Raw genomic sequence first — 21382 nt, 5'->3', positions numbered from 1 at the left:
TAAAATCAGAAGCTTCATCAAACAGGGATTTTCTCTTTTTTGCCTCCTGCTCTGTGCCCAGTGATGGATAGCTGGTCACTACACGTTGTACAAATGAAAGAGTAAGCATGAAGCAGACTTATGTGTCTGCTTATGTTCAAGGGCAGAGGGCATTTTGAATACAGGGACGTGAGTGTGAATGAACAACATAGGTGCAGACTTATGGATGGAAGCCATGCAAGTGTGTGTGTAAGTATGCCCATGTCACCCACTGTCACAACCACAGCAGCCTGTCACAGAGTACCCTGTGGGGCCCGTGCCCTTCTGCCCCTACAGGGAGCAGCAGTCCACACTTGGATTCCTCCTGTCCACCGTTTGCTTATCAAAGTACATCCGGCCCCTTAGGGCAGTCATGCTCTCACTGAAGAGCACTAGTTCTAATGTGTCGTGGCAGCTCTGCTGTGTGACCTTTAGCATGCCACTTAACCTCTCTGAGCCCCCTTTCTTTTCTAGTTCAACGACCACCTCTCAGAGTTATTATGTGGGTGACCTGAAATAAGTGAGGTCAGAGTGTGGAAGTGCTTTGTGAAGTGCTCAGGCACATGCAGACGAGAAGGATTATCTGGTATTAGGAAGCTATCGGAAGCTGACAGACAATCCCGGCTGAAGTGACAACTGGCCGAAGCCAGAGCCCTGCACTGTCTCCCTGCCGGCAGCTTCAGCCCCAGAACATAAGACATTAGGTCTCTCAGCCCTGACAGCCCCACTGCCCCCTGCCCCCTGTGGCCTGGCACTCTGTCCCAGCTTTCCCTGGTACAGGGGAACCTGTGTCCCCCTCCCCCCGGCTGGGTCCCACCTCACCACACAGGCCACGGCCCTGGGTCTCGCTGGCTTTGTTGGCCTCCAGGATCATGAGTCCCGAGCTGTGGAGCCACTGGATCAGGATGTGTGACGGTGTCCGGATCACATACATGTGTCCTGTGTCCTCAATTCTGAACCCGTACCTGCTCACGGGGGGCCACACGAGCTGTGAGTCCACGGTCACCTTGGGGGGCGGGTGGTATGCAAAGTGAGCACAGCTCATCCGTCCGTCTAGTCATCCATCCGTTCATCCTGCAAACAATTCTTAAGCACCTGCTGTGTGCCAGGCTCTGTCCTGGGCACAGACAGCCAAGACCCAGTCCAAGGCGGCATGGAAGGCTCTGAAAGCCTTTAAATGAGCACAGAGCAATGACACAGGAAATGCCATACCCAGAGGCAGGCTGCATCTCCCTGCCCACACTAACACGGGTTCTGGGCCCTTCCGATCATCCTGTTCTGTCCTCACTCTGCTCAGACCATCGCTTCTGGGGGGATCTTCCCTGAATCCCCAGCCTCTGGGCTGGGCACTCCTTCCTGGGGGTCTCCCCATCTCTGGGCTGACCACTAAGACAGAATCCCTCAGAACAAAAGTGAAGAACTCAGATATTTTAACCCTAATTATTTAAGGCCACAGTCTCTTGGCATTCTTACTTCCATCACTGTATTCCTCCCGATATACTTCCTTCCTTGACAGTAAGGTGGACACAAGTGTTCTAATTAAAATCACTTCAAATACATCTAATTTTGCATTGTGTTTCTTTAAGAGGGTCCTTCCCCACCCAGTCCCCAATCACGAATAAGCCTCTAGGCCCCTCCCCTGGCCACACTGTCCCCCACTGACTGCTGCCCGCCTGGAGCACCAGCACCTCGATGCACTCACCTTCCGGCTGAAGCGATCAATGATGACCTGGTGGGTCAGGTGAGTCACATTTAGCATCACCAGACAGAACGGGGGCCAGTTCAGGTGCCCCTGCAGAGAGAGCCCAGCCTCGTCAACCCGGAGCCCAGTCCTGCCTCTGCACCCTGGTGAGCGAGCATGATCACAGTTTTCCCGCCCCCATCCTTGATGCCCCTTCCTAACAACATGCTAGGGGCACCCATTGGGGCTGTGCAACGGTGCAGAATCCCATGGGACATTTTTGGCTCTACCCGACCTCATGCAGGCTCAGCCACAGACAGACAAAAAACCCTGCTTCATCCCATGAGCTCATGCGGGCATCCTGGTAGGTGATTCCTGTAATGGTCACCCTTGACCAGGCCAGATGTTCTGAATGGCATCGCAGCTCCTCTGCACCTCAGTGCCAGCCCACACTGCCTGGGACACTAGGAGCAGCTGGGGATGGCGCAGGCCCCAGGAGAGGCCAGCAGGTGGCGAACTCCACTGACTCTTTCCCCGTGAGCCCATTTAGGGAGACAGATGGAGCTTCTGAGTCTATCCTCACCTCCGACATCACTCAAAACCCAACTCACTGCTCCATCTCCCCTCCAGACCCAGTCAAATCCCCAAGGGCTGGCAGAAAGTGAAGCCGGGGACAGTCACCAGGTTGGCGCTTTTGCAGTCAAGGACATGGACTGTGACCATTTCATCTGGGCTCTGGCTGAGGACGTAGATGGCCTCCTTGAACAGGGCTGCGTGGCTCCCATCAAAGGTTACGAAGCTCAGATCAGGGAAGATTGAGCATCGGCCTGTGGGAGGGCAGGGACAAGAAGAATAAACAGATGCCTTCATGGTCAAGGCTGCTGAGGAACACAGAGCAGGTGCCTGAGCCTTCTCCTGGGTGATTCAGAGGCCCTGGGGGCTGGGGGCTGGGGAGTGGGTCACACAGAGCAGGCATCACACAGAGATCAGAGGTGGCAAGGAGAGGAAATCTGCCAGGCCAAGGGTCACACTGAGACAAGCGGTCCCGCAGGAGGTCACATTCAGGCCGGGATCACCCTGAGGCCAGGGTGCGCCCAGGTCAGGGACAGAGGTCACGCTGGAGCAGGGGTGCAGGAGGACACAGGGCGAGGAGGACACGGGAGACCCCAGTGGGGCCCAGGACTCACAGGCACACTCCCAGAAGGGGCAGCAGCGGTCCCCGCCCACTCTCACGGCCAGGCCCAGGACCCCACAGCGAAGCGGCGCGACGTCCTGGGGGCAGTGTTGGGACTGGTTCACTCGGATCAGCTGGCCCTCCAGGCAGATGTGACGGACGCACTCCTCCTCCTCCACGATTGGCTGGGGCACAGGGTGGAGGGACGGTGTGAGTGCCCAACCGTGAAGCCAGAGCCTCTCGCCCCAACCCCGAGCCCGAGGACACGGAGCCCTTCCAGGTGCAGGTTCCAGGGGGAGGAGAGCCTGAGGTTAAAGCACTGGGGAATGACGCGCTCCTTCTCCACCCATGGAACCTGCGGGTCGTGTATCTCTCTCTCTCTCTCTCTCTCTCTCTCTCTCTCTCTGTCTCTCTCTCTCTCACACACACACACACACACACAGAGCTATCTGAGCACTCATAGTCTCACACACAGGGACACAGACGTACACGCCCAGTCCCATGCAGGTGCCCAGACACAAACACGACACGGACACACCCACGTTGTCATACTCTGGGCATCCTGCCAAGCCACCCAACTAGCCCCTGGCCCCCCAGTGGGGCACAGTGTGACCCTATTATGGTATCAGGCTCCAGGGACTTGAGGCAGGGTGAAGACCATGACTGAACCCCATCTCGTGGCCTGGCAGCTGGTTGAGAAGCTGAGACAGGACTTGCCCCCAGCCCAGGAATGAGAGTGCGTGGTGGTGCCCAAGCCCAGTGGCATGGAAGGAGGGCAGGTGTGGAGGGTCCATATACAGGTGGCCAGAGTCCTGACAAGCCACTCACAACACACAGGGCGGAGACATTGGCCTCAGGGGTAGTTGCCGAGGCCTCGGCCAAGCCTGCTGAGATGCTCTGGACTGCAGCTGAGCGCCCGGACAGCTGGGTGGTGGCCTCTCCCACCGGCTCTGCTGGCGGCCTAGGTCCTGCTGAGGTCCCGTGGGCCTCAGCCGGCTGAGGGAGCAAGACCAGTGAGCTCTCCCGAGAGGCGGTCCTGGCTGAGACAGGGCTCAGGGGCTGAGCCGTGGGCCCCAGTGGCACTATGGCGGCCCAGGGGCCCTTGGCCTCAGTCACCAAGGCAGTGAGAGTGTGGACCACAGCCGGTGTGAGCTCTGTGGGACCCTCCTGGGCAGAGCCATGTGGCAAGGTGGGCAGCGACACTTGCTTGGACAGGATGGCCATCTTCTCCGTGGTGCTCTTCCGTGGGGCGACAGGTACTGTGGAGGCCACCGTCTCAGCCACAGCCACGACTGCTGAGGGTGGCAGTGTGGCTCCCAGGGGCGGGCCCGGCACTGTGCCTGTCGTCTGAGGGACCGTGTGACTGGGTGGGCGCACCTGGGCCACGACAGCTGGGGTGAAAGGCAGGGCGGGGCTGAGTGTCCGAGTGGATAGGGTGGTGGCCTTGGCAAGAGATGTGGCCTGTTGCTGAAGTGGAGGGGTGGTGACAGTGCCCTTGGGACCAGGAGTGGCCACTGGGGCAGATGTGCCTGCCTTGGCCAGGGGCAGGCTGGTGTCGGGGGGTAGGCCAGAGAGGAGCTGGGGTGGCTGAGTTGACTCCAGAGACACAAAGGGTGTGGCCCCCAGCCCATGAGCAACTGTGGACAGGCCAGTGGCAGCCAGAGTCCCTGGGGGTGGGGCTGGAGGCCTGATGGCTGTGGATGTGTGCCCGGTGGGGTGAGGTGGGGCCGTGGGGAGTGCGCTGGGAAGTGGGGCTGGCGGCAGGCCCGTGGGCGGGCCTTGCCCAGGCAGGACCTGTTCCGTGGACGGCCCCATCTCCACTCCCTTGGTCGTCACAGGGCTGACGGGAACCTGTTCCGCTGCCGTTCTAGCCTCGGCTGGGGGGCTGCTGGGACTAGAAATGCTCTGGGCCTGCATGGGCAGGGGGCTCCCTGTCCTGTTCGTGATCTTAGTTATTGCAGGTGTCAGCAGAGCCCTGTGGGACTCTGAGGAAGTGGGGCGCCCGGAGGTCTCCGTAGGGGCAGCCACAGGCCTGGAGGAGGTGCCTGCAGACAAGGCCTGTGAGGGTGTCGTCTTAGTGGGCAAGGAGCCGGGGCCTGGGGCCGTCACTGCTTTGGTCATGAGTGGGAAGCGGGGTGCAGGGAGTGACTGGGAGGAGACTGTAATGTTGGGGCTCCCTGCAAAGGTCGTGGTTACCCTGGTCGTCTCCATGGCACCCGACCCCTTGCCAGTGGTGGACATCTGCCGTGACAGGGGGAGGGGCGGGGACTCTGGGACATGGGGGGTGGTCAGGAGGCTGGCGGTCTCTCCCTTGCTGGCTGGGGACTCCGTGGAGAGGGCAGGGAGGTTAGAGGCAGTGACCCTCGGCGGCTCCTGGGTGGGGGCTGGAGGCAGCATCGGCCCCTCAGTGGCTGCCATGGGTGGGTTCAGGGTCGAGGCGAGTGGGGCAGCTGGGGTGACTGCTGGCCTGAGAGAGGGGGCCCTGGGAGTGTCCTGTGGAAACTGTAGCTCCTGGTCACTGGCAGTGGGCAGTTCTTGACTGGGAGGCAGGGTCTCGTTGCCAAGGGCCTGGGTGGGAACCAAAACCGTGGGCTCCACGCCTGGGCAGATGAGAGAAGAGGCTCAGGTGAGGGGGTGACTGCTGCCCCAGGGGTCACCACAGTGCAGGGCTGTGATCTGAGGCTGCAGACGGGCACCCCATGTGAGGGGGAAAGACAGCTCCCCATGGCCGGTCGGCTGCCTGGCCAAGCCCCAGGCTGTGCCATGTGCACTGACTCAGAGAAGTCAGTGGTGGTCTGGGCTCTGCCCCGTGACTCCAGACCAGTCCCTTCCTCACTCTGGGCCTCATTCTCTCTCTCCGCAAAATTGGAGGAAGGACTGGATGGGGTCTCAGCCTGCTGGACAGTGTCCTCCTTCTGGATGCCCTGTGCTGAACCTGCTTACCCAGGGACCTGGGAGTTCTGGGCATGATGGGTCCATGAGACCCTGGGGACTCACAGCAAATCTGAGGGAGGGAAGAGAAATGCAGGCCACTCACAGTCCTCCAAGTAGACGCATCTCTGTGTGACTTCATCCAGGACCTTGGGGATGGGGCACGCAGGCACACAGCCTTCCACCCTGAGGACAGAGCAGGGGGCGGGTCAGTGGTCTGGAGTTTGGGGAGGATCAGCGCTTCTCACCTGGACTAAGCATAGGCCTCATCCTTTCTTATGATGTGAGTATGTTCTTATCGTGTGCACACTCCCGTGAACCTCCACACACTGTCACACATATCACACAGGAGCACACACACCCAAGTGTGCATGCTGCACACTCCTGCCCTCAGACCAAGGTGGAAACACACGTGCTCACATGTGTCTCTCTTTAGGCACACACTCAAACACCCCCTCCATGCCTGCAGAACTCAAAAATGCTCACACAGACGTATGTACACATCCACGCAGACCACTATAAACATCAGCGTATACACACTCGTGCACACAGCCGCACCAACGTCCAAACACATGCAGCTCATATACATGTACATGCACACATCAGTACAAGGTGAGGCATACCTGTACATACACACACACAGGGCTCAGCTATATGCCCATTGTGCATAAACAGATGTTCACATACACCCATCTGAGGTGCATTCACCCTCGTATGCACCCTCATATATACAGCACACAAAACATGCATATATGTGAGTCCACACACACCTCACTGTATGCTCCCGTCTCTGCCCACAGGTGACATACAAGCCCACTCCCACACATGCTCAAGCACACTAATACACACACCTGGATGCCACACCATCTCACCTGGGCACATCCTGGCAGCTGGCTGCCTGGGGGTCCCGGCAGGTTTGGAAGCAGGGGCTGGCACAGGCATCGTAGCGCCACTCGCAGACGGGGTAGGCAGCCCCCGATGGCTTGGCATCTGGAAAGGCAACCGCCCCAGAGTCCCGAGACTGAGCATCAGCTCTGAGAGCATCAGAGGTAATTCAGCTCAGCCCCCGCCAGCCTTGTCCCACGGAAGAGACAAACGGACTCGTGTAGGAAAAGTGAGACAAACACAGTAAAAGCCAGCCTCAGGGCACAATGTATCCCTGAGAGTTGGGGTCAGTGCCTGGGGGATCCTCGGGATGGGGCTCAGGGAACTTGGTGCAGGGGCTTTGGATGCGGGTGCTAGGGAGCCGGCATTGGAATTAGGCTTTGAGGGGTGACCCAGGAGGAGGCTGCCACCCCTGATTTCTCCACAAGGTTATTTGTCACCCTACCCCTCTGCGACCTCGGTGGTCAGGCTTGCCCTGTCCCCCAGGACGCAATCCTCTCCTCCTTGCTCTGCCTCTAGCCGGGCCCCGCTGACCTCCATGGAGGCAAGAAGCATTCCCTTGAAGGGTGGGGAGGTGTTGGGGAAATCCCCTCCCCTCTCAGCCCAAGGGCCTGCAGGGCATTTGCCGCCCCCAGCCCCCGTACCCCACCCCAGGGCCTCCTGGAAGTAGCCTGATTCAGGATCTGGAGGGTAGAGTTGGTCTGAGCACATTCAACAGTTCACAAGTGTGTGCTTATTAATCTTCACAATACTCTTACAAGAGTTATTCCCACTTTGTAGAGGAAAAACTGAGGCACCACAGAGGCTGGGAAAATTAAACTCTCCCGGGGGGAGCTCCTCGTCAAAGGCCCTGTGGCCATTGCCTTCACGAAGGAGGCATCCTCAGGGAAAGAGTGTGTAGCCTGCGGGGGCTTCAAGGCAGGCAAGACCCCAGACCTCCTTGGCCCCATTGATGGATCTCAGCTCCAAAGCAGGCGGGAGGGGCAGCCCCACCCTGGCAGCCCCTTCCTGACGTGCTGACTGTGAAGAAACCTGCTTTTCCAAAAAAGCAGAGCTGAGCCAGGCCCAGAGCGAAGCTCACGAGATACTATCAATCATCTCACAACAGCCTTCTGGGGCAAATCCTCCCCCACCCTGCTTGGGGGAAGAAACAGGCAGGGAGATCAGGGCTCTCTTCCAAGTGCCAAGGACTCAGGTCAGGATGCGAACCCAAGGCTGCCTGGCTTCAAAGCCTGGGCTCATTCCATTCTGCCTTGGTGTCATGCAGAAAGGGACACAGTGCTGCCATTGTCACCGGTGAGGAGTCTGTCCTAGGTGGGGTTCCTGGTGGGCTGGGTGGGTGACCGTGGAGTGGAGGGATGCGCCGGCCCAGGCCTGATGTGTGTGTGTGTGGTGGGCGGGTGGGGTGGGGTGGGGGTGCAAGTGGGGAACCTGGAGGGAGACACAAGGACACCTGCGTGGATCCATTCACACAGCACGAGGTGCCTTCACAGGCCTGAACGGACAGGTGCACGTGTGGGACAGAGAGGCCGGCCTGGGGTGGTGGAGAAATGACGATCTCGGCCTCCAGGGTCTGGGCAGAGAGTGCGTGGTTTTGGGGCAGACACACATGTGGCAGGGGGGTGGCAAAGCCATGGGACCCTTTCCAGTTTTGGCTGGAAAGGACATGGCGCTGCCCCATCACTGCCCAGGGTCCCGGGCGTCCAAGGAGGGCAGGGAGAGGCTGCTGGCTCACGGGACAGGCATGTGTCCCCATCAGCAAGAAACCTGAGTCAGAGGGCTGCGCAAGCAGGGCCGTGATCACTTCTCCCCTCATTTCCAAAAAGGCCGCTCTAATTTTAGACTGTGGGAGTAGGCAAGACCCAGGAAGCTGGCGGGGCCCCAGCCATAGCGTCCACAGCTGCCCGGGCCACCAACATGGAGGCCAGGACACCTCCCATCTCAGGGGTGGCTCCCATGGGGCCTCCCTGTGCCAGGGGAGTGAGGGTTCGGTCCTCGGGGACAACTGGGCCAAAGGAGAGTGGGGAGAGGGCAGGATGGGCAGTTGAGTGAGGGGCTGAGGGGACGAGGGTGAGGGCGGGGTGGACACCTACCCAGAAGGTGGAAGAGTGTGCCCTGGCGGAACACCTCTGTGTGTTCGTAGGGCCGCAGGGCCAGCGTGGGGCCTGACACAAAAAGAAAGGACCCAGGTTCCGCCAGGGACTCCAGGGCCACCAGGCCTGCCCGCCACGTCCCCTGGTGCAGCGAGAAGGAGGCATGGTGGTGGAAGGCATCGCTGCCCTGCCACTTGGCCAGTTCCAGAGACCGATTGGCTGTGACTCGGAGGAAGAAGTTGGGTCTGTCCGCTGCCTCCAGGGAAACCACATCCGGGTCTGCAAAGAGCCACATGGGCAAGGTCAGGGCAGAGAGGGAGCCTGTTCCTCCACACCTGCCCCCCAGCCCACCCCCTTCTGCCTGCTGGCCGCCCCCCGTGCCTACCTCCTCTCCCCCAGGGAAGGCAGAGAGTTAGAGAAGCTACCACCAACTCCAGCCAAACTGCAGGAGGTGACTGACCCTCCCTTCCTTCCACGCACAGTTTTGAGGACCCTCCCTGTGCCGGGTGCAACTCTAGACGCCCGGGATAGAGCCGTGGACAGGACAGGCAGAGACGGACGCCCTGGAGGAGTTACGTTTTATTGGTCGTACTGGACAAGCTGGGGCTCGGCCACCTGCCGGGTTTCAGGACCCCAGAGGGGGAGAGCTAGTGGAACTAGGGGACCCTGGGTCCAGCCCTCAGGTAGGAAAACAGTGTCCCAGAGAGGGGAAGGCACTCGCCCAGAGCCCCGAGCCTGTTTCCCCTGCCCTTTCTCCCACGTGAGCAAGGGCCCATTTCTAGAGAGTGGGGTGCACCGCTGAGTGACTATTCCCGCTTCCTACCCAGGACATTCTCTCCTCCCCATTTTTTCCCATCACAGTCTTTTCCATTCTTCAAGGCCCACTGCAAGGGACACCTCCTTCATGCAGCCACCCCAGATTTCACCTGTAAGTCACTTGCTCTTTTCCTGTCCAGTACGTTGGAAACAGTGCAGGGGGGAGGGAGCACAGGATGGAGTGGGGTGGGGGAGCCTGGGTCCTCACTGGGGCTTCACCCTGCCCCCAGCCGCCCATGAAATTCAGGCCCGACTGTGGTGGGGGCTGGACCCTGGAGTTCCTGTCTGCAGTGATATTCTCTAAGGTCACGCTGCTCTGGGGTTCTGCCTAAAATGCCCATAAAACCACTGGAAAATCAACACTTCCTCTGAACTAGACCTCACTTACTAGACTAAAAATTGAATGGAAAACAGAAAATCCCCACCAACGACAGCCTGAAAGGCTGTGAAATGCCTTTTTTGAGACAGGACCACACCGATCTGGGGACCAGCAATGTCTGGGGCGGAAGTGTCCTTCTGGGGGACGGTGGGGTACTTCTGGCCCTCCTGCGGCTCAGTGCCTGGCCCCTCACTCCCACGTCTCCTGGTGCAGCGATGCAGTCCCTCCCGGCACCTCCTCCGATACGCCCAGGTCACACCGTCCTGAACACCACCCATAGCTGGGGACTCCGGCTGTGCCTGGAGCTGGGCAGGAGCTGGGGGGCCCCTCCCCACTTAATCCCCTCATTGGCTCCCCACTGCGCTCAGCATAAGGATCCACCTCCTGAGCTTCCCAACCCCTTCCCGCCCTGCAGGGGAACACCACTCATGCTGAGAAGCTCTGCTGACGCCCAGAGGCCGAGTCCGGGGCTTCTCTGGGGCAGTCCCTCGGGCACTGCACTGCAACTGCCTCTGACCACGTCTGTCTCCCTGGTGGGGCTGTGGCCTTCTGGGGGGCGGGGCTGGCACCGCTCACCTCCCTGATTTGCCGGTGCACAGCTCAGTGCCAGGCATGGGATTAGGGCTTGGTGAAAGGGAGGGAGGCATGGGGAGCAGAGAGGGAGAGAGGGAGGGGAGGAGGAAGGAAGGGGGCGCAGATCCTTGAAACTAGATAAATGGCAGATCCCGAGTTCTCAGATTAGGGTGACCACTCTGAGAAGTATTTAGGTTCAAGGTTCCAGTGGACACTGGCTGCGTGGGCCCTCCCTGTGATCAGAAACATACTGATTGGATGGGGCCAGCAGGATTCTCGGGGAGAAACCCTGGTCACAGTGACCACGCCCTGGGACATGAGGCCCACAGAGGAGAGGACTTCCTGGAATTGGCCAGTCCTCGACCCAGCACAGGCACCACCTGGGGTCACACCCCTCGGGCAGGGTCCGGGCGGGCACTGCTCCAGCACAGTGGCACTCTGAAGCGAGCACAACGCCCACTGAAGCTAAGCCCTCCAAGGTCGCCGGTGGTCAGGGCCCCAGGAGGCTGTGGAGTTCCTAGGTGGGCTCCAGTCTGTGTGACATGCCCCCCTGGACCTCAGGACCGTGACCTGAGCACATCTAGACCCCGCTCCTCCGTTCACAGGAGGAGGAGGAGGTCCTGTTCCAGTCAGGACATCAGCCAGCTTCCCCTTGGCATTTAAAATCTGCCCAGTCTTAGAAACTGGGGGGTGGGGGCAGAGAAGGAAGAAGAGGAGAAGGAAGAGGAGAAGGGAGAGCGAGGAGTGGGTGTGACGAGAGGCGGAAGGAGCAGCCGCTGCCACCCGGTGCTCAGGAGCGCAGGGCTGTGTGAAGCCAGGTGCGAAGGTGCGTCTGCACTGTGGCCTTCCTGGCTTTTTCAGGGAGAAGACGGGAGGTGTCTCTTCAAAGAAGCTGAGAGACTGACGTCGAATCCTGCCTCAGCTGGGAAAGGGGCACCCACTGGAGCCGCACATTCCTTCAGCAGCCCCCCTCCTCTGGCAACTGCCTCCCCCCGAGGTGGGCCTCACCGTGGGCCTTGGCCTTGTACAGTGCAGCCGTCAGCAGGAAGTTCACAGCGTCCCCTGGTGCCACCTCCTCTGCACTCACCAGGACTATGGCACCGCCTGCTGCCTTCACGGCCACAAGGGCACCACCGGCCACCTGGCTGGCCAGCTGGTAGGGGCCCTTACCTAGTGCTGGAGAGAAAAAGCCAGTCATAAGGCCTGCCCCCTTGGGCCTTTGCCCACCTCCCATCCTTACCTGCCCACCCCTGCCGGAGGCGGGGCTGAGGGAGGGTGCCAGACAGGTGTTCTTGGTCACTTCCTTCACCCCAAGCCCTAGGGACCTTGATTTTCATGAGAAGGAGGGACAGGAACCCCAGGTGGTCAGGCCTTGATGGGGACGGACCCTCTGCATAGCACCTGAATCATTTCACAGGAAGCCTGGGAACAAGGTCACCTAGGGGGTCATCCGGATCCCCCAAAAGTCCGTGGGCTCGTCCCACTGCCTGGGACTCTACACTGTCAGCCACCGCTCTATTCAGGGTTGCTACGATGAGGAGACATCAGACTTGCTCTGCCCACCCAAGCCCTGAGGGGTGATGGCCCGGAAAGCTTGGGCCCAACATCAGGGTTTCCTTATTCTAAGCCTGCTTCCCTTCTGTCTCTTGGGTTCCTGCCGTTGTCAGGACGGGCTGGACAATTACATCACTTTGTAACTGACCCCCTGCCTCCCCGCACCCAGTGCCTCCTCCCCAAAGCCCCCAAGTCACCTTCCTAGCCTATGTGGGTATAGCTCGCCACTGCCCTCAAAGTAGAACCCAAGAGACTGGCTTGGATTCGGGGACCCTCCATACCCCAATCCCTGCCCACCCCCCGCCTCCCACCCCTTTTGCCTCTGCCACACTAAACTCCTCTGGTTTTCCCGGAGAGAGCTGTGCCGTGTCCTGCCTCAAGTCTGCACCATGCTGCCCCCGCCCCAGGGTAGTTCTCCCATTCCATGCCTGGCAAACACCTACTCGATCTCGGGCACAGCTCAAATGTCACCTCCCTGGTGAAGCACGCCCTGCACCCTCTCCCCCACTGCGTTCCCCAGCCCTGGGAGCACGGCACGTGCTGATCACAGCTCTTAGGAGGGATTTCCATCAGGGGTCCCAGTGGGTCTCTTCTACTAGACAGGAGAGAGGCAGCGCTGTGCTGGTAAATATTTAATAATCGGCCCCCAAAACGGAACTAACAAAACCCCATTTTGTAGTGTTTGTTGATTTCCAAGATGTAAATACTCCCACCAGGGGTTGATTTCAAACTACCAACTGAATGCAGAGTTCGGAACACACAACTGGCTCTGGAGAGCCGGGGCAGGCCAGCTCCGGGGGACCACCATGACAACTGTCACTGACCATTGACACCCCGGCACCCGGCAAGGGCCTGGACCAGAGAAAATGTGAGGAGAAGTGCAGAGCAAGGAATGGATGGGTGGGCGGGAGGCTGAGTAGGTAGAGGATGCTAGAAACAGCTTGTCCTTTGCCAGTTACTGCCACCCAAAATGCCACGGAAGGGAGAAAACGCCGCTCACAGCTGTCCTCCTGAAATGTCTTGCCTGGTGTCAGACAGACACTGCCTGCCCCCGGGACCACAGTTCTCCCGTTACAGATCTATTCCTTTAGGGGTCAGAGGGTTTGGGCCATCAGGAACACGGGGGGGGCTAACTTTTAGGCGGGACTGCAGCCCCTGTGAATCACGCCATACCTGGGCCAGCCCTCGTCACTCAGACCCCTGATGGGTGCCTTTGTCTCTGATCAGTCCCCCATCATTTCATCTGCTATACTCTTTCCAGGGGGTATTTCTCAGACTAAAATCTGATCAGGCAGGTAACTGCACAAGAGGACGAAGCCTTGGGCCTATACCCATACAGGCCTGCACCTGGCAGGGTGGTGCCCGGAAGGGACAGGCAGAGGGTGGGGGGAGCTTGGAAGTCAAAGGTGAATGACGTCGTCAACCCAATGAGCATCTAACTCTGCCAAGGCCTGACTTTGGCCCATCTGGACAGAGATCAGTGCTGAAAACTACACCCAGGCAGGCCTCCCCACACTGCCTGCCTGACCCCAGGGATTAAATTGACTAATTGTCTTTAATGCTGGCTTAACCTCCCTGGGTCTTTACTCATGGCCTGTGTTTTCGCCTTAGTCAACTTAAAACTGGAAGCATGTCCAGGTACCCTGAGACCTTGTCTAACTCTGACGATGCATCTGATGGGCTGAGCCAGGCCATCCTCAGGAAGAGCAGGTGGCATTGGCCACTGCCAACTCAGAACTTCAGGAACCCCAAGATGATGTCCTGTGGGTCTGATGAGCTGGATCATGAAGGTCATGGGAAAGCCCACTGGCACTGGTGCAAGTGGGGTTTTCGCTTCCTAGTGAGGCTACCTCGGCCTGGGCTCCAGGTAAGCTGCTGGGGACAGAGTTCTGGGGCTTCCCTGGGCCATGCACTGTCAGCACTCTCTCTGTATGACAGGGCCCTCCCTGCCCCATGTCACAGCTCTTCCAGGGCCAGCAGGGCCTCAGGGCAGCTGATGCTGCTGTGGCATCAGGACTAGGCGGGCAGTGCCCCCGGCTCCACTTGGGGAGGATGGGCTTACCTTTGTTGAAGAAGTCACAGTCGTAGGCTGAAAGGATGAGAACAGAGGCTTCTTTAGAAGCTGGAACAGGTGGGCAGAGCCCAAGCCCCTAGCATCCCAGCTCTTCCTCCTTCCCCAAGGGCCAGACCTGACCCAACCCCTGCTTACCCCCCACCTCCTGATTCAGGCATGGGCATTAGATTCAGATGTCCTGAGGTACAGGAAACACATCGGCTCCTCTCTGTGTCCCCAGCACAAAGCTCGAAGCCTGGCCTAGAGTAGGCACTCAGCATTTATTGAATGAATGAATGAATGAATGAATGTTGGATAGAAGGGTCTGTTTCATGTGATCCCAAAGGGCAAGATTAGAATCGAGGTGTGGGAGTTCCAATCAGAAATGTTGCAGAAGGCCCCAGAAGAATGCAGGTGCAAAAGTGGGTCTTCCAAAAGCCTTGGGTGAGAAGGGACAAGAGGCCTAGAAGTCCTGGGGTGCCGTTTCCATCAGGCTCTCACAAGCTCCTCCAGGCATGTGTTCAGTGCACCCTCTAGTGGTCCAGCCTAGCAACACAGCCTTTCCCAGGCTCAGCCAACAGAGTCCTCAGCTCCTAGGGGTAAGCTGGGGACCTTGAAGATGTCACCTAAATGCAGGAGCAAGGCTATGAGGAGCCAATTGGGTAGACCTGGGATCAAGGTTGATGAGGGGCTTCTCCATTCATAGGTATGGTCTAAAGATAACCACCTACTCCACTCCACACCCCAAAACCCAATCAACACTACTTTGCATTTGGCATTGCTCTCTGAAAAGAAGGCTAGGGGTCAGAAGGCTGACCTGATGTGTTGCTATGCACAAAGTACCTGCTTCTCCTCACCTGTGGACTCAGGAAACTGAGTTAGAGGATCTCCCAATCTCTGGTTTCAAGTGTGTGCCGGCGTAATGGCAGCCAGCCCGGAAGAGTTGTCAAGAGCCAGCTCTCTAAAGTCAGACCTGCATTAACGCCCCCTCCCTTGCTCATCAGCTGTGCATTCTGGGACAAGTTACTCAGCCTCCCTGCAATTCGGTGCCCTCCTCTGAGATGGGACCACCGTTAGTATCTGCCCCACGGACTTGTCCCTGTAAGGCAAGCGCTCAGCTCAACGCAAAATTTAGGGAAGCACCGAAAATCTCAGTAGTCAAGATATGTAATATTTCCATCAACACTTTTTAAGTTTTAAAATTAATGCAAAATATCCATGATGAAAAGAATACCAAAATTTTTAAATAAAGACGGGTGAGGGACAGCGCCTTGCCAGGTCATACTGGAGCTCAAGGTAAAAGGAAAAATCAGTAATATTAATCCCGTCATTACTTAAAATGTTGATATTTTGTTCATCAAAGTTATTTTTTACATTATTGTTGACTTTTAAACTGTATTGTCTTGACATAGGATTTATGTTGTGGCCCAGTGGGGCTCACTCGCCTCACCCTAGCCCGGGACCTGAATAGTAATGAGTTAATGCACAGAAGGCACAGGGCCGGGCGCACAGTAGGTCCTCACTAAATGTGTGCTCCCTTCTTCCTGAAGGATTTTTACCGAAGAAGTAGAGGGAGAAGCAGACCACATGGGGATCCAGGGCACCTGAGGTGGAAGGCTCTTGGGAAAACAGACGGAGAAAAGGGAAGCCAAAGGCAAGTTCAGCTCCCCCTTCCCCAGAGGTTGTCCTGCTGGGAGCCCCCAGGGCTCAGGACACTCCAGCGGCATGTCGCTGTGAAAAATGACAGCGACAGTGGAGAGCACCGTGCCAGGAAATGTACACGTGTTGTTAACTCACGGAAATCTCACGGTGCCCTGCAAGGTGGGTGCAGCTCTCCTAACCCTTGGTTACAACCCCGAGAGTAGGTGCCATGCCTCGGGCCACCCGACCTGGTGGGCCTGGGGCTGAGTCCAGAGTGCCTGGCCTTGGGGCCACAGCACCCCAAAGTGTGCTCACACCAGGAAGGTTACTGGTGGGCAGAAGGAAATAATAAATACTCAATTAGTAATTTAAATTTCTATATGTTTTGTTTCGTCATTCAAATATATACCATATTTTACCATGTATAACTCACACTTTTTGCCCAAATTTTTGAGGGAAAAATAAGGCTGTATCTTATACATGAGTAGTACCTGAAATACCGTATATCTGTTCTCGTGTTTTGTAATTACTTGTTACATAAAATTTCTTGTATCATAATATGTTCAAAAATAAATGCGAAAGTTCCTTTATAATACAAAAAAAAAGTATCTAGGTATAAATAAATAAATAATTGAATTAAGAAATCAAAAGATGTTTTTCCTGAAAGTTTGGGCCAAAAACATGGGTGCACATTATACACAGCAAGATACGGTACTTTTGTATCTATTTGGTGATACACATTCACACTAATCACATACCTGTGCACATGTATCTGTGTATGCACATGTATATGTATTCAGAATATTTTTACATGATACAAGTGTGCAACCAAAAGCATTTGCAGACCACTTTTGCCCTAAATGTACTGATATCTTGGGCTGCCTCTGACAGCGCGTCTCAGCTGACAAAGGGCTTTTACGTTCACTGCCCCCTTTGGTCCTCACAATCAACCTGGTGGGACAAGCCTGTTCTTCTTTTCAGATGAGAAAATTGAGCCCCAGAGAGGTCGCACAGCTCACGAACGGCAGCCCCGGGTCCAGAATCCAGGGCTCCTGACTCTTCCAGCAAAGTGGTTACGAGCACAGGTTTGCAGCCATGTTCCACCACTAACCTGTGTGACCTTGAACATCTTACTTAGTCTCTCTCGAACCTGTTTCTTTAACTCTAAAGTGGGAATAAACAGTCCTGCCTCACAGGGTGGTTGGTGAAGAAATCAATGAATGATACACACAAAGCAGTTGGTGCCTGGCACACGGTAAGTACTCAGTAAATGCTAGCCAGAGTGATGGCGCCCACAGGCTTGCCCACAGGTGGACCCACCCTCCCCCTCGGGTGATCAGACACTCACGGCAGAGACGTGGGGTTCGCCAGTCGATGGCCACCCCATGCTGGCAGCACTGGTGGGCGTAGGCGGACACGCTGGCACAGAAGCACTCACAGTCACCGCCCCGGCTGCACCCACACGTGTCTGTCAGGCAGTTTGAGTAAAACCAAGTGACATCCACCTAGAGATCAGAAGTCAGAGGTCAGCTCCTGAATGCCTGCCCTGAAGCATCCTGGTTGCTGCCCATCAGCCTCAGGGAGCAGCAGAAGCACGCAGGGACCACAGGATGGAGCAAGCTGCCCAATGTGGGGCCAGGGTCTAAGCTATTGGGTGGGGTGGGGGGGCGGGGCTGGAGGTGTGGCTGAGGAACAGACATGGGGTGTGAACTGCCAGACAGGGTGGAGACAGCAGAGGCCAGGGTGACAGCTGCCTCCGAGGCCCTGGCGAGTGCAGTGCAGACTGAGCACCAGCTCTCCTCTGCCTCCACCGCAGGCAGCTGCCTCCACCCCAGCAGGAGGGGTTTGGGATCGCTATTCAGAGCTTCCTGACCGGGATGGAGAACCAGACTGAGATAAGCGTGAAAGGGCACAGAAGCTCTGTTTGTCTGGCTGTCTGTCCTGGGTTGTCTGGGGAAACAGGATGGACTAAATGGCAGAAATGGGTGTCCCCTCTAGACCTGCGGTGTCTCTCCCGAGGCATGATGGGGGGGTGGGGGCCGAGAGCAGAAGGGATCCCGAGGAGGAGGGGGGGCTCAAGAGTGGCCAAGGCTGAGGTCCACTCACCACAGGGTGGCAGGTCTCAAACACCTCACTGAGCAGGATGCTGCACTCCTTCTTGGCAAATGGTTCTCGGAGAGGATTCAGGACACATGTGTCCCGGGGATCGAGGGTGTCTGGACACTGAGGGGCAAAGGCAGGGACGTTGACCTCCCTGTCCCCCAGTGCCTGTTGCCTGATGTGGTGGACAGACCCTTAGAGTGGCCCCCTGGTCCTTACCTCCTTGTCCTCACACCCTGTGTAATCCCCTCCCCCTGCAGTGCGGGAAGGACCTAGAACTTGCTTTAAACCAACAGAAGATGGCAAAGGTGATGGGTGGGCGTGGTTCTGTGTAGGTGGCTGCATGACTATGTTGCAGTCTGTGTCGAGCCTGTCTTGCTGGAGTCTCTCCTTTGCTGGCTGTGCAGAAGCAGGGAGCCATGTGGGGAACCCCACGTAGCAGAAAGGGTAGGCGGTCTCTAGGACCTGAGGGTCATTGATGGACAACAACCAGCAAAAACATGGAAGCTTTCAGTTCTATGGTTGTAAGGAACTGCATGCGGTCAACAACCACGTGAGTGGGTGGGGAAGCAGATCCTTCCCAGGGAACCCCACCCAGCGAAAGCCCAGCTGGCTGACAGCTGGACTGCAGCCTGGGTACCCCAGGCAGAGGACCGAGTCAAGCCATGCCCTGTCTCCTGACCCAAAGAAACAGATCATACATGTGGATGGTTGAGTGCTGTTAAGTCTGTGGTAGTGCTGCTACACAGCTATAAGTAATTAATACCATTTCCTAACGTCTGCTGAACCTCTTCCTTCAGGCCTACATTTTCACTACAGCCCCTCAGGGAATGCCCAAGGAGATTAGCAAGGGAGAAATAGCAATGGGGGTTGGTAAAAGGAGAGGAGCAATAAAGATTAGTCACCCACTCAGCATCTTCAAAATGAGGATGGGGCAGAGCACACCTTTCTGAGGCTGTGAGAACAGGCTTGTCCCACCTTAGGGTTCCACTGAGCTGCAGGCCATGATTAACAAATAGCTCTCCTGACCCCAGTCTACCTAGGCTCATTTGTGTCTGCTGCCCAGCAGAGAATTAAGGACCTTTGATTACTCAGTCCAGGAAAAGCAAACATGTAACCCTTATATTAACACTCTCCATTGCTATACCATGGCAGACATAACTAATCAATCACAGTTTTTATACCAGCTGAACTTAACACAAGTCCTAGGTATTTCTCAACATAGCATCTCCAGCAGCCTCTTCTGACTGATCTGAGTTGTCACACAAGGTGAAATCTATTCATCAGATCTCTTTTGGCATAGCCCCTTCACAGAGGACTAGAGAAGATGGGGCTTAATCAAGGTCACCCAACAAGTCATTGGATGACCCAAGACAAGAACCCAGGTTCACTGTTCGCAGCGTGGCAGCCTCAGTCAGACATTTCCCAAACCTGTGGGACACGCCCCTCATTTCTGCCTCTGCTAATATTGTTCCCCTTTCAGAGGTCATCCCTCTGATACATTCATTCTTCCAAAAACGGCCTATTCTTTAAGTACCACACTAGTCCCACCTCTTTCAGGAAGCCTTCTCTGATTGCCTCAACCCACATGGGTGTCTCTTGGCTTCTCCTCTGTGCCAGACCTAGTGCCAGGCAATGGGGGCACCGAGGTGGTTAAGATGGTCACGTTTCAACAAGCTTCACCTGCCTGCTGGGTGGCCCTCTCTGCTAGGACACAGATTTTGTCTCCTTCCCAGCCCCACTCTCCCCCCTGGAGCCTGGTCCAGGGCAGCTGTGCACACTGATTTCTGAGATGGGGAGGTGTGTGTCCTTGGGCTGTGGGATAGGCTGGGGCTGTGGATGCAGCTCAGAGGCTGAGGGAAGCAGAAGCAGCCTCATACCAATGGCCCTTTTCCCCGACCTGGGCTGCATTTGGCCCGTGCTGGCCTGGGCCCATCTGGGTGAGGGAGTCAGCCAACGGGAGGAGGTTTTACCTCAACTGCAGCCCAGCTGCTGCCAAATTCCTGTGGGTTAGTTAACTCTAAGTTCTCTGGGGTCCTCATCTCATTGACGGTTTTTAAGTCAAAGTTTCCACAGAGTCCCGCCAGCTGGCCCTGAAAGGAGAGAGGACACCATGTCCGTTGAAGGCTCACCAGGGGTGAACTATGGGCAGAGGGGTCACCATGAGGCCAGGAGTCTGTCATGAACCCAGGAGCATCTATTGGGGTCACAGTATGAAGAGGAATAGGAGGAAGGTCAGAGGAGAAGGGGTGGGAAGGGTAGGGCAGGCTCCCCCATGAGGATACAGGTCACCCAAGGACACCCAGTGTCTTGGTTCAGCCCTAGGCAGGAGCAGAGGGCCCCTTGAGGGTCACTACTTCCATGACTACCTGCCACTGAGGCCCAGCCTGGATGTGCACTGTGGTCCTCTGGTCCCACAGGAGGGTGATGTGCTCCCGAGGGAAGTGCACCAGTGTGAAAAACCCTGCTCGCCAGGTGTGGACCTCCTGCTTCGCGTCCAGGACACTCTCAGGACTCTAGTGGGACAGAGATGGCCATTCCTGAGGCCAAAGTGTCCTCCCACACCTGGGATGGATGGGCCTGACTACAAGTCACAGCCCAGCCCCAGCACCTCACCAACTCCTATGCCTCCCTCACACCCTGACATTGACCTCTGTGTTCCTGACCCTGGCCAAGGAATTCAATTCGGGCTGCTGACTCAGTGGCTCCCAGAGACACGGCCATGGTAAAGAAACCAGTCCTTTGCCCTCTTCCGCCCCCCAGCCCCCGTTAACCCGCACACTGTCCACACAACCTCCACCTGCCCCGGACCTTACGGGGTTTCCTGAGTCATCATCAAAGATGATGAGTGAGTCCCCAACGTTGATGGAAATAAGTTTCCTGCAGATGATGCCAGAGCTGTAGCAGTTTACATTTTCCACAATCACAGAGAAGCTGAAATCGGATGTGCTCTGAGGAGAAAATGTGTTAGTTTAGTGACATCTGGAAGGAAGAGGTCCTGCTGAGAGGCACAGAGGCAGGGGGACACAGACTCTGAAGCAGTTTTCAGTCCGCCTCTAATTCTTATCAGCTGTGCGACTTTGGGCACCTTCCTTCGGTCCTCTGGGGCTCAGTGTCCTCTGGGGCACCTAGTGCAGTGTCTGGCATGTACTGACTCTCCAAAGGTATCTGATGAATGAATGAATGAGTGAATGAATGAATGTGGTGTGAGGGAAGGGACACTATCTTACATACAGTGATAAGGGTAGTGTAAGCCTTTCTGGAGTTTAATTTATAGGCATTAAACAACATTTTACATATATATAACTTTTTATAGCCATTTCCACTTTCAGAAGTCTAGAGATATGTTTACAAAAGTATTCACTGAGCATTTAAATATTGGCAACAACCTAAATATCCATCAATGGGGAATAATAAAATGAACTACAGCACATCTTTTCTGAAGAATTCAACAAAAAAAAAAAGAAAGAAGGAGATGCGTACT

At 56.5% G+C, this 21382-nt stretch overlaps 1 protein-coding gene across 1 annotated transcript in view; it reads right to left on the bottom strand.

Moving 5' to 3' along the window:
• Positions 1–21382, bottom strand: part of OTOG (otogelin) — a 72719-nt gene that overhangs the window by 16105 nt on the left and 35232 nt on the right. Inside the window, exons 26-40 of the mRNA XM_036029998.1 lie at positions 20715–20849; positions 20268–20414; positions 19872–19991; positions 17905–18021; positions 17147–17303; positions 14167–14193; positions 11559–11726; positions 8783–9061; positions 6677–6794; positions 5911–5990; positions 3702–5473; positions 2887–3058; positions 2381–2526; positions 1721–1810; positions 841–1024 (exon numbers count right to left, since the gene is read on the bottom strand). Coding sequence (XP_035885891.1) covers positions 841–1024; positions 1721–1810; positions 2381–2526; positions 2887–3058; positions 3702–5473; positions 5911–5990; positions 6677–6794; positions 8783–9061; positions 11559–11726; positions 14167–14193; positions 17147–17303; positions 17905–18021; positions 19872–19991; positions 20268–20414; positions 20715–20849 — 3712 coding nt within the window. The remainder of the gene's footprint in view (positions 1–840; positions 1025–1720; positions 1811–2380; positions 2527–2886; positions 3059–3701; positions 5474–5910; positions 5991–6676; positions 6795–8782; positions 9062–11558; positions 11727–14166; positions 14194–17146; positions 17304–17904; positions 18022–19871; positions 19992–20267; positions 20415–20714; positions 20850–21382) is intronic.

The sequence above is a fragment of the Phyllostomus discolor genome, chromosome 6 (assembly GCF_004126475.2).
Source record: "Phyllostomus discolor isolate MPI-MPIP mPhyDis1 chromosome 6, mPhyDis1.pri.v3, whole genome shotgun sequence".
Lineage (NCBI taxonomy): Eukaryota > Metazoa > Chordata > Mammalia > Chiroptera > Phyllostomidae > Phyllostomus > Phyllostomus discolor.
Note: the sequence above shows the minus strand (reverse complement) of the source record. Positions and strands in the feature narration are given on the sequence as shown.